Source organism: Balaenoptera musculus, chromosome 1 (assembly GCF_009873245.2).
Source record: "Balaenoptera musculus isolate JJ_BM4_2016_0621 chromosome 1, mBalMus1.pri.v3, whole genome shotgun sequence".
NCBI lineage: Eukaryota > Metazoa > Chordata > Mammalia > Artiodactyla > Balaenopteridae > Balaenoptera > Balaenoptera musculus.
The window spans coordinates 32663111-32680934 of record NC_045785.1 but is presented as its reverse complement, the minus strand read 5'-3'; the positions used below and the strand labels follow the sequence as shown (position 1 = coordinate 32680934).

The window sequence follows — 17824 nt, the reverse complement described above, 5'->3', positions numbered from 1 at the left end:
AGAGATAGAAAATTATATTTTTTCCTGTAACATCATAGAAGAATCATCAGTACTTCAATCTTATATCTCTTAAAATGTCATTTCTTCTTCTTTCCACATTCTTCCACTTTTAAAATAGCAAAGCCTGTTCAACATGGCAATTTCTGCTAAGTAAAAGGATGCACTGTTTATTGAATACAAGAGTATGAATGAGAAAAAGCTGAATGTTTAGAAAAATACTCGTTTACCCCTAATGGGATCATACCCACCAGGTGGAAAGAAAGAGAAAGACTTTCTTAAAAACAAAACCAAAACCCAGTGATTTAAAACATTCTGCACATAATTTCTGATTTCAAAGCATTATTAGAAACTCCTGATCAGTGTATAGCAAGAGAGGGAACAGAGAAATTTGATAGAACAGGAGAGAGCATATTTCTAACTACTTTCATTTACAAAACATCAGCCTTACCAATTATTATCTTTCTTCCTTATTTAAAATACTGATTAGCCAGCTTAAATCATAACAGCATGAAAGTAAAAATAAGTCTCAACTTAGGTATGAGCACAGTGATTCAGGACCACTGTTTCTGTCTTACAGAGAGGATTCAGAGGTGGTGTTCCCTTTTAAACATATGCCCCCAAACCCCTTATATGCAGGTTCCATATAAGCATGTAAATAAAACAAGTTCTGTATTTTCTCAAGTAATTTTACAAGTTGATGGTAAACTAGATTTTAAAGATAAAACTATGCCTTTAAAAACATGAAGCCTCAAAATTTCATCCAGTGTTTTCTTTAAGAAATGGATTATTAAAATCATTTTTGAAATGAGATATTAAATGTATTTAAATCTTGGCTTTTCCATACTTAATAATTTTTCTTAAAAAAAAAAAACGTTTAAAAACATCAAGAGCCAGAACATGCTGCCAGGACAGAAATAATCAGAAATGTCTTCAGTTGCAGACCTTGGGCAACTCAGTCCTGTTTTGAATTTTTCAAAGCCTGAAGTCTCTCTAGTAGTGGAGGATGAGAATAATGCCACATAGAAAACAACCAGTCAGAAACAGGGAAACCCAAGTTATCTTTGTTTAGTTTGATTAAAGCAGAATATAAGTCTTTAGCCTTCCCAAGTTTCTTGGCAAATGCATCAGCTTGAAATTCAAATCTGCGGCTTAGGACTGTTAGGCAAAAAGAAAGTACCTGAAAAAGTAAATAAAAGTGTTTTAACCACTGCTCCCCTCTTTGTTGTCACTAAAGGTTTCATGAGCCAAAACTGTAGAGGAAGTTTGGCTCAGGATAAGAGAAACAGCAGGCCAAAAGAAAGATCACTCATATTTAGGGGACCCAGGGTGGGGGAATTATTAAAAATTGAGCCTTTTCCCCCCAAGCCAACAGACCAGAAACAGATATATATCCAAAGGAATGTCAGTCTTAACAAAGAAATACTAATATTTGAGAACCTGCCATGTGCTGGGCACTGAATTGACACTTTACATATTCTCCAACAATCCTGCAAGGTAATTACTCTACTCCTGTTTTACGGATGAGGAAGGTGTATCTCAGAGAGATGAGATAACTTGCTAGTAGTCACACTGCTAGAAGGTGGCAGTGCTGAAATTCTTGATGATTCCAAAGCCCATGGACACTACCTTCCTCAGATACAGGTAAGATGTGGTGATTTATATTCAGACTCTTTTTTTTCTTTTTTAAAAAAATTCTTGCTCACTTATCCACCTTTAAATGATAACTGAGAACATTCTAATATATATATGTGTGTGTACACGCACACACACATATATATATACTATAGTCACTAATGACAATCTCAAAATAGAATTTTCTAAAGGTTCTGAGCTATGGTAGCTTCATCAGAATAAATGTTCAGTCCCTGAAGGTGACAACTATGAAGAGGACAAATTTCATCTGAAAATATAAATTTTGAGGGAAAAGTAATTTATTTGCATACTGAAGTATTACAGGTTGAATGACATGATGTCTATTTCTTACCTTAAAATATGTCAGCAATAAAAAAAAAAAAGTTTAAAAAGTCTCTCCTCTGTACCTCTTATTGCCCCTAGCAGATATAGAGTTTCAACATAAAGTCTGGGAGTTCCTGATACCTTCTTAGATATGTTCAAAGCTAATATCTGAATTCTACCTGAAATTTCTTTCCAAATCTTGAATGTACTTTTTGGGACAGAATCATTAACTAGTATCTATCTATCTATCTATCTATCTATCTATCTATCTATCTATCTATCTATCTCCTAATTTCAAGTGTCCCAGGCTAACTGTTCCTTGAATCTCACTATAAGACATAAATAGAAACATAAGCAGATACTAACCTATACCTACCTAACCTATACATACCTAGGTTTCCAAGCTCTTCTTGATGGGGCAATTTCCCCATTTTCCAGGAAAATATGTCTTTCCTATCATGACCTCTTAAATGCTGACATTAAACGTAAGATTTTCTGTTTAAATATTTAGTCTTTTTGAAATGAATCTCCGGGGCTCACCAAGGTTTTTAAAACAGTTGCTAATATCTCACATTTCAAATTACTCTAATACCCCACATTTACTTAGATATTTTTGAAGTGAACTCAACTACTCAATATAAGGAGACAAAGACAAAAACTGAGAGGCCAAATTAGATGCCCAAAGGAGAACCACTAACGTTACTGGTGCCTTACTTATAAGAGGACACTTATACTCAGTCAGAATCTAGTAACTTTTACTTAATGAGTTTGATTATCTGATTTCCCAGTCTATGATTGGTTGAAGAAGAAAATTATAAACAGATAATGACCATAACAGAAAGTTACACTGATATTAGCAAGGATTATCAGCCTGACAGTGAGTGAAGAGATAAGAAAATTAAACAAATAAATAAACAAACAAACAGCATAACTGCTTAAAGAGCAAAGCAGTCTGGGGCATTTCATACATATAGCTCAGTGTCCTTAAGGCATTCCTGAATTGTGACTGAAGACAGACATGACAATTACCACTATAAGGTGTTCTATAACCTCTTTAAGAAGTAACAGTCTGTATACAGCATTTTATAAATATTCTCAACAAAAGGTAAAATAAAAAATTAAAACATTTAGAATTTAAAGATAATAAATCTCAGTTCTCTGGAAAATGAATGTAGATTCTGTGGACAGCACTATACAAACATGATCTATTCCTCTCCATTTTTCTTTGCTGGTGCCTTACACCCCAGCCCACCCCCACCTTTTACGGAGAAAGTTAAAACCTTAACTCTACAACCGGTCCCAAGAAAGAATTCTTCTGAATGGAGACATCTCAAGATCCCCGACACTATTTCTTGGCTTAATGTGGAAGCCTAATCAATTAGTATCAGGACATGTTGCCATCACTGGATTTATTCATATACAGTCTCATTAATCTATGTCTTATCACATATACGGAGTCCCGCTACTGAGTGGTTCTTAAACTACACTTATCATAAAACACCCAATTCTGATTCAGAGGGTCTGGTGTGGGATGATAAGGCTATTATGAATCAGGTGGTCAGGGAATGCAATCAGAGGAACACTGTCATACAGCCTCCCTTATCCAGTCATACTTACACTCAATTATTATTTGCTTTGTCCCCTCACACACAGAAGATTTTCACCCAAGCACTGGTGAATATGTGGTCTAGGACATAGCATTCCAATAGTTAATCTCCATCTACCAAGTCTCTAGGTACCTGTTATATCAAGGTTTTCACCACTAAAGTCTAATTCTCCACTTTTTTTTTTCCCCTAACAGTATGCAAGCACTTATTATTTGGGATTGGGTTTTTCTGCTACTTTCTTATACTAGCTAGTATATCAAGGGACTAAAACTTTGTTTCATCTGCTTGTTAAAACTATAGTTTTGTTTTGTTTTTTCACTACCCTAAAGGTTCTAGATTTGAAATAGACAAGGGCATATGTGAGATAATTTTAAAGAGTATACATTACCTCATTATAAGGTGAAAAAATAAACTGGAAGATGATCAATAGTCCAATTAGAGTGGGTTGGCTGTCATAAAAACCAAATGCAACAAAAAGTTCCTTTCGACCAATTAATACAGCAAACAAGAAAAAACACAGGAAAGAATTCATCTAGAAAGAAGGATACAAAATTTCTAAGTTATTTCTAAGCTGATTTCACTGTGGGATCAGTAGAACAAGACATCATGATGTGACTTTAAGAATGATGTTAGTGTAACCACAGAAAAAGTTATTTAGGTAGTTTTATAGTTTTACTTTTATTCTAGAAGGAGAGAGGGCCTGAGTTGAGGATATATATACTAATTCATTGTTAGTGGACAAATAATGGTTTAGCTGGATGATTAGGGCCTTGGAGCAAACTAGTGGATGGCTAACAAGAAGATCTGGAAAGAGGTATGTGGTAAAACTTCCAAAATTAGCTCAGAGTATGATAATACTCAGGTCTAACGTGAATGTTCACCAAAAGCGTTCCACGGTAGAGGAGGCCCTCTCAGTGATCAGGTGGAGAAGATACCTGCTCTGTGGATGTTAGACGGCTTCTTTCCCTAGCCACTCTAGGACTTGATCAAGGGCTCATGAACAGAGTGGCTATGGTGATAGGGATGGAGTCAATGCATTAATCAACAACACAGACATCCCCCCACTGGCTCTTGCTGAGTGTCCAATTTTTCAGAAGAGGCAATCAACCCCAGCCCTGATGAGGTACCTCAGGGACCAGCCCACCACCCTCATGGTAGGCTGATTCTATTGGACCCCTCCCTTCATGAAAGGAGCAGTGATTTTCCTTATTAAACTGAATAACTTACATTAAACTTGGATTTGGACTTATTTAATGTCTTACTCACTGCCATGTATCCGTACAACATAGCTTCCAGCCAAGGAATTCATTTTTATACCTATAGATGTAAGGCAACAGGAAGGTACGTACAGGAGTACATAAGTCTTCCCATATAATCCATCACCCAGAACCAGCTGGCCTTTTAGAAAGGTACAAGGACCCATTTAAGACTCAGTTGAGGCCATAGATGCTCAGAACCAGTCAACAAAACACAGTGCTACTTCACTTAGAGCCTTAAAACTGTGGTCACTCTGTTGGTTTAGTGGTATTAATACCCAGGAGTATTACAGAAATTATTACCTTCTTTATATTTACTACCTTTTCCAATTTTTTTTCGATGGGTATATAATGACTTTTTTAAAAGAGAAAAAATGTCCTTCAAAAAGTATTTTAAGGCCCAAGTTATCTGGGCTCACTCCTTTTGATCTTCACAGCTCCTTAGCTTAGCGACTCAGGAGGTGGCGATGATGATGATGATGATAGCAACAATAAATACTTATATAGTACTTACCATATTCCAGGTACTACTCCAAACTCTTTACATGTATTAACTCATTTAATTCTTACATCAGTCCTATGAGATATCATCACTCAATAAGGGAATGGAGGCGGAGAGAGGCTCAGGAACTTGCCTGAGGTCACACAGGTAGTAAGTCAGGGAGCCGTGATGTGAAGCCTGGCTACAGAGTCTGTCTTAACCTCTCTGCTATATGAACTCTCATGCCTGCTATATTTATAATTTGACTATTCTGCCATAAAAAGAGAATTGTCACTCCAAACTTACCTGGCTAATAATGATATTTTTGACTGTGTGTCCCAACTTCCAGTGCCCCAGTTCATGGCCTAGCACAGCAAGCACTTCCTCATTTTTACATCCTTGTTTCTTATTCTGAATTGAAGAACAAATTGAAAATAAATTATCAACAAACTTCAAAAAGTTTATACATTTTAACACAGAAAGAGCCCTTCTTAGATTCTAACTTAAGAAAACAATCGGACTTTTGTGCAGAACTGTTCATTCACTTAACAAAACATTCCCTGAACCACTCCACATTAAACACCGGGTTAAGCTAGAACACAGAATCATGAACAAGACAGACATATTCTGACTTCATGAGTCTACTTTAGATTAGAAAAATATAAATCTTTATCAATAGGACAAGAGTTAAATAAATCATGACACAGTCATGTGACAGCCGTATTATAAACCCATTAGAAATTTTGCTTTCAAAGATTATGTTGCAGTATGGGAAACTGCTCATGATAGTGCCAAATAACATTTATGTTATACATCCACTAGATGTATATATACTAGATGTTTTCAAAGATTACGTTCTGACATGGGAAAATGGTTCATTAGGTGAAGAAAGCAGGAAACAAAACCAAAAATATATAGTATGATTCCAATTATGAAAAAATGCAAATGTGTATGTAAAAATACACAAATATAGAAAACAGACTGAAAGTATATCAAAATGTCAACAATAGTTTTTCTATATGGTAGAATTACAGTGATGTTTATTTCATATCTTTCCTATTTTCCAAATTATCTACTAATAAGCACGTATCACTTATGACCTCCCAAAACACCAGGAAATGCTATTTAAAAAACTGAGACTTCCAAGCTAAGATGGCAGAGGGAACATTCACAACTAATTTTATTCCCTCTAAAAACTCCAGTAAAACTACAATCAAGAGTTGTTTTTTTTTTAAGATATAAACCCACAAGGATAGGGAAAACAGGTGAGGTGGCAATAGCAACAACATTTTGGAAGCAGGAAAGCAGACAAATGATAATGGACTAGGCAGGCCAAAGAAAGTTACATCATAAGCTAGCAGTGGAGAAAAGAGAACCAGCCTGATTTACACTGGCTGAGAACACTGATTAACACTGAGAGTCTTTAAAGGGCTCGAGAACAAACAGTACCAGGTAATTCTGGAACTGGGGAACAGGAGGTGGTGGCTGAAATAAGAATTGAGAGCTGTTTGAGAAATGGTTAAAGCTCCAGATTCCTTCTCCAACTCCACACCAAAAGGCAATTGCTCCTCCCTCGTTCTGGCAAAAGCCTGAAAGCTCATTCTCCCTGGATAGGGCAAAAGAAAAGGACACTTCAACTGGGAGTTCGACATAGTTGAGGGCCTGGGTACACTAGCAACAGACCATGTATTTGCTTACCTAATGGTATGGTACACTGAACACTGAGAACTCCCTCTCCCAAACTAGTCCTCTCCCCATACCTGGCTCCCAGATAACTACCCACCAGGCAAAAGATTAGAAGAGTACTCCCTGGGAACTGACCATTCTACCAGGAAAGACCTGAAGATACTAACAGCAGGTATTCCTCAACTACAAGCACACCCAAGCCAAGCTACAGTGAAGCTCAAAGTTGATAAGCCTTATCTATAGGCTCAGAGATTCCAATCAGGTTTTCAGTCCCATTCCTTTACTAAGGAGTACAGGAACAAGGATTATCAGGTATACAAGGTAAGCTGTTAAGATGGAAGACCAGATACAGAAAAAATGCAGTGTGGAAGAAACAGAAATTATAGAAGGAGAAAATTCAGAGATAAGATATTACATTTGTGGAAAAACAGAGGATACTGTAAAAATGGGAAATTCAGAGAAAAATAAATCTTGAAAATTAGAGCTTAATAGAACGACTGGAAGGACTTCCCTGGTGGCGCAGTGGTTAAGAATCCGCCTGCCAATGCAGGGGACACGGATTCGAGCCCTAGTCTGGGAAGATCCCACATGCTGTGGAGCAACTAAGTCTGTGCACCACAACTAATGAGCCTGCACTCTAGAGCCCGCGAGCCACAACTACTGAAGCCCATGCGCCTAGAGCCTGTGCTCCACAACAAGAGAAGCCACCATAATAAGAAGCCCGCACACAGCAAGGAAGACCCAATGCAACCAAAAATAAATAAATAAATTTATTAAAAAAAAAAAAACATTGGGAGATGATGGAATCTCCCAGAAAATAGAAGAAATAAAGAAATGGAAAAGCAGGGGAGAAAAGCTAAGAAAGTTCAGTATAAGGAAGCCAACATTCAAATAATAGGAACTCTGAAAAGAGAGAATAAAAAAATGGAGAGGAGAAAATCATCAACAAAACAAATCCAGAAAGTTTCCTAGAACCAAAGAACCTCAATTTCCAAATTAAAAGGGCCCAATGCATACCCAGCACAAAGGGTAAAAACAGACCCACTATGTTGCACATTTTAAACTAATATAATATTGCAAATCAACTATACTTCAATTTAAAAAAAAGGCTCACAACAAGGCATGTGAAATTTCAGAACACAGAGAAAGGATCCAACAATTTTCTAGAAGCGTAAAAATTAAGGTAACATACTAAGGATAAGTAAACTGAATGGTTTCAGACACCTCACCAGCAACATTGAAATCAAGAAGACGATGGAGAGGGCTTCCCTGGTGGCGCAGTGGTTGAGAATCTGCCTGCCAATGCAGGGGACACAGGTTCGAGCCCTGGTCTGGGAAGATCCCACATGCCGCGGAGCAACTGGGCCCGTGAGCCACAATTACTGAGCCTGCGCATCTGGAGCCTGTGCTCCGCAACAAGAGAGGCCGCGATAGTGAGAGGCCCGCGCACCGCGATGAAGAGCGGCCCCCGCTTGCCACAACTAGAGAAAGCCCTTGCACAGAAACGAAGACCCAACACAGCCATAAATAAATAAATAAATAAAAATTAAAAAAAAAAAAAAAAAAAAAAAGAAGACGATGGAGAGAGCTCCCTGGTGGCCTAGTGGTTAGGATTCTGGGTTTTCACTGTTGCAGCCCAAGTTCAATCCCTGGTAGGGGAACTGAGATCCCACAAGCTGTGTGGCGTGGCCAAAAAAATTAATTAATTTTTAAAAATAGAAATAAAGCAATTAAAAAAAAAAAGACGATGGAACAATGCCTTCACGATCTTGAAGAAAAAGTATTTCCAATCTAGAAATCTAAACCCCAGTCAAAGTGACAGAAAAAAATGTGACAGAAAAGTGAAGGCATTTTGATGCAAGAACTCAAAAACTTTACTATGCAGTCTTTCTCAGGAAGGTACTGGATTGAGGATGTTCCTTACCAAAATGAAGGAGTAAATTAAGGAACAAAAAGTCATGGAATACAGAACACAGGAGACCCAATGCAGGAGAGAAGTGAAGGAAATCTCTAATGGTAAAGGGCAACCCCAGAATGACATCTATACACCACCTAGAGAGGGTAACCCATCCAGATTTGAACAGTGTGGCTCAAAAGAAAAGCTGTTGAGGGCTGCCATGATCACACTCTCAGTCACCACACCATCTTTTTAACCTGAAGAAACTAGCAGAAGATGTACACTATCAAGAGAACACAGCAAATCAACATGGAATCAAGGATGAGCACAAGGGAAGTCCAGTATGAGAGCTGAAGAGCAGGGCTTCAGAGAAACCACCCCAAACAAAGAAAATAGAGATCTCTCTTGGGGTGTGGCAGGGATGAGGGGGACTAAAACTAATAAGGTTAATGATGCAATTAAACTTGAGGAAATTATACTGAAAGACAGCAGAAGTCATGAGAAGAATTAGCAAAAAGATAAAAGGAAAACTAAGCACACTTTTAAAAAAAAGCAATTATTAAGCAAGAGGGAAAAAAGGTAAGGCATGCTCAGCAGTGAATAGGTACAACGCTGTTTTACAATAATGTTTAAAAAAATGTTTTGATTCTGATTAAACCAAGAACTGTAACAGGACTATATTGCAAGAATTGAGGGAAGGGAGGAGCAGAGCGGATGTTAGGACAAGAGCTAAATCCCCATCTACCGTAAGTGAAAGTCAAGAGATATAGTGTCAGGGACTTCGCTGGCGGTCCAGTGGTTAAGACTCTGCGCTTCCACTGCAGGGGGCGCGGGGTGGATCTCTGGTTGGGGAAACTAAGATGTCACATGCCGTGCGGTGCAGAAAAAAAAAAAAAAAGAAAGAGAGATAGTGTCAACAAATAATAGTACACATACAATATAGAAAAACGATATGTGTAAATGTCAGAAGAAGCTAAAAGAGTTGCAGTCTGTGGGGAAAGGGCCCTGGCAGGACGTGAGCAGCACAGAGAAGCGAGAAACATGAAACTGCTATATTTTATTATATGCTTTTTTTGTACTCTGAACTTTTAAACAATATGTTTATGTTACTTTAATAAAGTAAAATTTAATGTTAAAATTTATTGGAGCTCTGCTTCCCTAACTTTATTATAGCCTCTCAAACCAACATTACAAATATATATGTAAATACACACATACACACACACACACATAATACACACAAATGCATACATTTTTTTTTTCCTTCAACACATATAAAGAATAGTCCAGGAAAGATTAAAAAAGTAACAACAAAGTTGCTAACATTTATTAAACAGTGACTATGTACCAGGTCCTCTGTGCTAAATACTGTATTATAACTCATTTATACAGCATAATCACCATATGAGATAAGTACACTTATTACTGCTCTTTAAAGATGAGAAAATCTAGACAACTGATGGGAACATACTGTATAGCACAGGGTACTCTACCTAATGCACTGTGGTAACCTAAATGGGAGGGAAGTCCAAAAGGGAGGGGGTATCTGTATGTGTATGGCTGATACATTTTCTTGTGCAGTGGAGGCTAACACAACATTGTAAAGCAATTAATTAATAAAAATTAATTAAAAAAATAAAAAAATTAAAAAAATAAAGATGAGAAAATCTAGGTACAGAGAAATTAACTAATTTTCCTATGGCCACACAGCCAATAAATAGAAAACCTGGGATGTGAAGCCAAGTAGTCTGATGCCAGAGACCTGTGCTTTCAACTTTCACACAACTATAGATATAAAAGTAAATTATTCAACATTTATCAAATAAACAATTTTTTAGTTAACAGATATGTAATCATTTGCATATTATTATAGTACTGCTTTTAAAATAACTAAACATAGGGAATTCCCTGGTGGTCCAGTGGTTAGGACTCCATGCTTCCACCGCAGGGGGCACAGGTTCGATCCCTGGTCTGGGAACTAAGATCCCGCATGCTGCATAAAAATAAATAAATTAAATAAATAAATAAAATAAAATAACTAAACCTAAATGGTAGGTGGTCATATGAATGATAAAATATAATGTTTACAAAGCCAAATAAAATTCTCACTGTTTATAAACTTTCCAGATTCAATTTAAATAGTGCCAAGACACAATGAACAATTTAATCTTATATACACACTCTCACATGTGCATACCCACATTCACTCACCAACACACACATACTCTGAAAAACATCTAAAAATGCTTAATAAGGTAAAACAAATATCCTTTAAACATACAGTTTAGTTTATTTTAAAGTAAGAAAAAGCCAAAGGTGAGGAGTTGAAATTAACATCCCTTGCATAATCCCATGAAGGGGTATACTCTGAGTCAAAGAGTGAGCCAGAAAAAAAAAAAAAATGCTGGCAAAGTAACCCAACTGTGTCAAGCTCATCTAAAGTGGAAAAAAAAGAAAAGTCTCCATTAAAATTCAAAAACATTATCTGCATGGTCCAGAAAACCCCAAGATGAGATATTAAAGTGCTTCTGGCTTGGTAGCACTGGGGCCAACTGATAGAAGCAAATACAAATCCTCTATTGAGGAATGTACCCTAAACTCAGACCCTTCAAGATTCCCGAAGATTAAGATCATTGACCTATTATGAACTCACAATAAAAATTACCAAATACTTCAGAAAACAAGCCACAATGAGTAAGAGTTAGCAGAAACAATATGGAGCTGCATTAGCTCCTTAAGACTTCAGATACTGGAATTATCAGATACAGAATAAAAAATAAGCATGTTTTATACAAACAAGGGAACTAAAAACATGAGGAAGGAATAAGAGACTACCAGAAACGACTGATTTGAAAAAGAACCAATTAGAACTTTAAAACACAATGGACTGGTTAAAGAACAGATTAAATATAGCTAAAGAAAGAATCCATGAACTGGAGTGTAGAGCTGAAAAATTACAGAATGCAGCTCCAAGAGACAAATATAGAAGAGTGGTTAGCACCCATGGGAGACAGAATAAGATGGTATAACATTCATCTAATTGGAATTCTAGAAAGATAGACTAGGGAGAACGGGAAAGAAGGAAAACTTTAGATAATGGCAAAGAATTTTTAAAACTTCAGGAAAGATATGAGTCCTTAGATTTAGGAACCACAGTATATCCCAAGCAGGACTGGGATAAAGAAGTCCGTACTTTCACAACACGAAAATCAAAGAAAAATCTTAAGAATAACCAGAGAAAACTAAAAAAAAAAAAAAAAAAGACAATAAGCTCAGAGCAGACTTTTTTTTTTTTTTTTTGGCCATGTGGCAGACAGGATCTTAGTTCCCCAACCAGGGATCGAACCCATGGCCCCTGCAGTGGAAGCGCGGAGTCCTAAGCACTGGCCTGCCAGGGAATTCTCACAGAGCAGACTTTTTCAACAGGAACAAAGGAAATCAGAACAGAATAGAAAAAAATAAATAAACAAATATTAGGATGCTAGGATAAATAGCTGTCAATCTTGAATTGATATCTAGAATGAGAGTGATATACAAACAAAAACAGGGACTCACCTGGTGGCACAGTGGTTAAGAATCCGCCTGCCAATGCAGGGGACATAGGTTCAAGCCCTGGTCAGGGAAGATCCCACATGCCGCGGAGCAACTAAGCCAGTGCGTCACAACTACTGAGCCTGCGCTCTAGGACCTGCGAGCCACAACTACTGAGCTGGTGTGCCACAACTACTGAAGCCCTTGCACCTAGAGCCTGTGCTCCACAACAAGAGAAGCCACTGCAATGAGAAGGCCGCACACCACAACGAAGAGTAGCCCCCGCTTGCCGCAGCTAGAGAAAGCCCGCGTGTAGCAACAAAGACCTAATGCAGCCAATAAATAAATAAATAAATAAAACAAAAACAACTTTCCAAAGAAATTTCTAAAGCATATACTCTGGAAGAAGCAAAGTAATTTCTAAAAGGAAGGTGTGAGATGAATACGGAATGGTAAGCAAAGACACAGGTAAGCACATAGGTAAACTTAAATAATGATTGTATAAAATAATAATAATGCTAATTTTAGGGGTAAAAAATAAACAAGATAAAACTAAAACATAATATGAAGGGGGTATAATTAGATCAAAGTGTTTATTTAAGGTTCCTGGATTGCTCAGGAAGCAGTGAAGATACTGTATATTTTAAGATTTTAGGTTATATGGGCATGATTTATTTTTAACAGCAACCATTAAAAGAATAGTCATATATGAACCTTCAAACTTTAATGACAACCCAAATATCATTTTTTAAAAACCTTCAATAAGTTCTAAAAATAAAGCAAGAGGAGGATGTGTGTGTATATGTTTGGGGTGGAGGTGGGGGGGATATGAAAAGGATAGAGGGGAAAAAAGGCATAAAATAATATGGTAAAAATAATTCCAAATATATCAGTAATCACAATATACATGAATGAATAAAGCTTGTCAAAAAAAAAAGACAGTGAGTGTTAGACTGGATTTAAAAGCAACCATAACAACAAAGTCTATGTATGAGACATCTAAAATATAAAAACAGTAAGGTTAAAAGTAAAAGGATGAATGTGATATGGTGATGGTTGCACATTATATACTAAAAACCACTGAACTGTACACTTAACCAAAACATAAAACAGAAGCAATATTGTAACAAATTCAATAAAGACTTTAAAAAAATGGTCCACATCAGGGACTTCCCTGGTAGTGCAGTGGGTAAGACTCCATGCTCCCAATGCAGGGGGCCCAGGTTCAATCCTTGGTCAGGGAACTAGATGCCACACGCATGCCACAACTAAGAGTCTGCATGCCGCAACTAAGAAGCCCGCATGACACAACTAAGACCTGGCGCAGCCAAAATAAAAAAATGTATTAAAAAGTAAATATTTTTCGGGACTTCCCTGGTGGCTCAGTGGTTAAGAATCTGCCTACCAATGCAGGGGACACGGGTTCGAGCCCTGGTCCGGGAAGATCCCACATGCCACAGAGCAACTAAGCCCACGCGCCACGACTACTGAGCCTATGTCCTAGAGCCCGCGAGCCACAACTACTGAGCCCGCGAGCCACAACTACTGAAGCCCGTGCGCCTAGAGCCCGTGCTCCGCAACAAGAGAAGCCACCGCAATGAGAAGCCCGCACACTGCAACGAAGAGTAGCCACTGCTGACTGCAACTAGAGAAAGCCCGTGCGCAGCAACTAAGACCCAACGCAGCCCAAAATTAATTAATTAATTAATTTAAAAAATAAAGTATGTTGCTATTTAAAAATAAATATTTTAAAAATATTCTTGTTTTAAAAAAAATAAACAAAATAATAAAAAAGCTTCATCTATGGGACACATATCTATCCCGCAACAATTACACAATATATACCCTAGAAAGTGAAGGCTAACAGTTTTGAAATAAACTCCAGCTACTTAAAAGAGTGAAGTACAAATAAAAAAGAGACAAAAAGGGAATTTATTTTGTTTTATACACCTTAGAAAAATGCAACCTAATGGAAACACAGGCAGCAAGATACTGGAATCTAAATATTCTACCACTTTTCCACTCCTTCACCAATTCCTCATTTTTAAGGAAAATGACCGCTTAAAAATGAGGCTAGGTAGATGCATGAAAAAGATGGATAGATTAAAATGACTGGCAAGATAGCATTTACATTTATTATCTCTTTTCCTTTTAAACATCAGTATTTAGGTCAGAATACATTTGGTAGAGAAAGTAAAGAATGAGATAACTAGCCTAGTTTCTTAAATGGCTAAGAGACACGTGTACCTGTACCTTCAGGGAATGGCCATCAAGAGGGAATAACGGACAAAGCACCAATTAATAGACATGTATTCTAAGGGGGAAATTAAGAGGTGCAGCTGAAGATTTATACACAAAAATATTCATTGCAAGAATATTTTCAACAGCAGAACACTGGAAAAAACCCATATACCCAATAAGAGGAGAATGATTTTATTTTATTAATTAATTAATTAATTAATTAATTCATTTATTTATTTATTTTTGGCTGCTTTGGGTCTTCGTTGCTGCGTGCGGGCTTTCTCTAGTTGCGGCGAGCGGGGGCTACTCTTCATTGCAGTGTGCGGGCTTCTCATTGCGGTGGTTTCTCTTGTTGCGGAGCACAGGCTCTAGGTGCGCAGGCTTCAGTAGTTGTGGTACGTGGGCTCTAGAGCACAGGCTTGGTAGTTGTGGCGCATGGGCTTAGTTGCTCCGCAGCATATGGGACTTTCCTGGACCAGGGCTCAAACCCGTGTCCCCTGCATTGGTAGGCGGATTCTAACCACTGCACCATCAGGGAAGTCCCGAGGAGAATGATTTTAAAAAATGATGGTTTATAAAGACTAGAAATATATATAGTAAGATGTTTATGGTTAGTTGGATTTTTCATGTTTTCTAATTTGTCTATTAGTTTAATAATAAACAAAATAGGCTGCTTTGTTTAATAATAATGATATCAGTTCCCGCTCATTAAATGGTCTATGTACTAAACACTGTATTATTAGATATTTTACATACAGTTTGTTAATCTCCACTACTAGAAGGCAGCTATCATTAGCCTCATTTTATATAAAGTAACACAGTCTTTAGGCTTCTATTTTCACTAGTTACCTGCTTCCCAGTATGAGCTATGAATTAATTCTTTTATATAACAAGCAGGTCTCTATTAGATAACATAGGCTCTTGTCTCTTGGTTTGATGTCTGGGTTTAGGAAGTTATTCAGAACTGCATGGAGTCACATTCAAAGATATGGAATGAAAAGAGCTTAAATAAGGGTCACTTTCTGCAGAAAGGAGACTTGTTTATTGGTGGTAGATTCTTAGACAAAACTGGATTTTCTTTTCTTCCCATGCAAATTTCACATACAAGAACAAAAATAAGTACCACATATCTTTCACTTTTCTATAACACTTTCCTTTTCATAAAATTCATATGCTGATTCATTTGATCCTCACAACACAAAGCTGCGCAAGATGGGAATTAATATCTTCATTTTAGAGATAAAGGACACTGAGAAGTTAAAATGTCTTAAGATCATCTTGCTAATAAGTAGTGGGTAAAAGCCAAACCCACATCTCTGGATCTTGTCCTCTATTATACTTATCAACTGGGAAGACTTTCACATGACCCTAGCACTTGCTGGGGAAATACTTGTTTTCTTCTATAAAAGGGCAGCTTTTATATACAGCTTTTATATATTAAAATTTTTCCTTTTACTTAAACTGCTTTTGAGACAGGTTGTTCCAATGATCGAATTTGTCTTCTGAAGGATAAAACTGCAGAGAGTAAGTTTCCTAGACATCTTTTAAAATGTGAATAGCCAGTATGGAGATATTCATCAAAATGTTAATAGTAGTTATCTCTAAGAGGAGGGATTTCAGATAACTTTAGCTTTCTTCTTTAAACGTCTGTTCAAAATGAAACACTTCATCCTTTCTACGTGATCCAGACTTAAAACCATTTTTGCATCCCCCACTGTGTTGTACATAGTAGGCGTTCAGTAGCAGGTGCTGAATAAACCACTATTTCCTAAACTTCTGCCACACCTGTGTATTCTCTGCGTGATTATTTAATATCTTTTAAAAAATCAATTCACTTTTTAAAACTTAGCCTTATCCTAAATGACAATTTTCATGAAATCATGATAAGCTAGTTTTATCTTTTTCCTAATGGACATTAATACACATATAGCCATTCAAATTTTAAATATTGATATACTACCTAAAATCACCTTACCTGTGGTACATGCACTGACGTTCTACGTCAATCTTTGACTTTCTCCTTTACTCCCCATAATAGCAATCACCCAAGTACTTTAAATCCATCTTTTATTATGACTCCACACTTATTCTCACCTCTCACTCTAGTGTAGGCCCTTATTTCATGCTTATCTTGCTTATCTTGATGCAATAGGCCCCTAGAAGTCCCCCTTGCCTCTAATCTTTGCTCTATCATATATGTTGCCACCAAATTTTAAACTTCCTAAAACAAGCTTTGGCCTCTACCCAAATCAATTTAACTTTCCAGGCCACTGAAAACAACCACTCAATGTCTTCAGGAAGAAGTACTTTACAAACTGGTCCTGGCCTACCTTTCTATCCCCTTCTACAAGAATCCATTTATTCATTAGTCTCAGAATAGCCATTGTGTAGTTGTCTTTATAGCTTTATTCATTCCATATCTTCAACCTGAAAAGCTCCATCCCCAAGTCAAAATTTTGCCTAGTTCAAATATCCTCTCTTTTAAGAAACCTGTCTGACCATTAGCATCTGCATTAATTTCTTAATTTCTAAAAGCCACACTATTTCAGCCACTCATTTACCACCCTCTGCCTTAAACTATGGGCTATTTGTATACATATCTACTCTCCTCTACTACAGGTTCTCTAGGGTAGGACTATGTAACTTATACATAGATGCTAAAATATTTGCAGCTATTCTTCAAGAAGCCAACAAAATAACCCAAACTCCATTCAACAGGGTTCAAAAGACTAATCTTTTCTAAGATTTAAGCCAAAGAATACTGTTCTCACAGATACTAAAGGTCAGTTATTTCATTACTGAAATCAGCAGACCACTATCTAACACCCAGGTTTGGCTATAAAGTAATCCACCCTGTATGTGGATACCTCTTCAGCAGGTTGACTTGCTGAACTTGCATGATTCCCCACTGTTGTCACCTGGTTACTCTTTTTGGACTTCAGTTTTCCTGTCTATAAGATGACCTTAAGAGCTCTTCCTAGCTTAAAGTCCTATGACTCTTGGTCAGACCAAAATGACTTTTATTCCAATATCCGGACAGGACAAACCCACTTGTTTCCCCCCCCCCCCTTTTTTTTTTTTGGCCCTGCCACGTGGCATGTGAGGTCTTAGCTCCCCAACCAGGGATCGAACCCATGCCCTCTGCATTTGGAGCGCGGAGTCTTAACCA

The 17824-nt window shown here is 37.2% G+C and overlaps 1 protein-coding gene across 1 annotated transcript in view; it reads right to left on the bottom strand.

Moving 5' to 3' along the window:
* Positions 1-244: 244 nt before the first annotated feature.
* The window catches only part of ZMPSTE24 (zinc metallopeptidase STE24), a 46437-nt gene continuing 28857 nt past the window's right edge, over positions 245-17824 (bottom strand). Inside the window, exons 8-10 of the mRNA XM_036825802.1 lie at positions 5607-5711; positions 3952-4095; positions 245-1177 (exon numbers count right to left, since the gene is read on the bottom strand). Coding sequence (XP_036681697.1) covers positions 953-1177; positions 3952-4095; positions 5607-5711 — 474 coding nt within the window. The 3' untranslated portion in view covers positions 245-952. The remainder of the gene's footprint in view (positions 1178-3951; positions 4096-5606; positions 5712-17824) is intronic.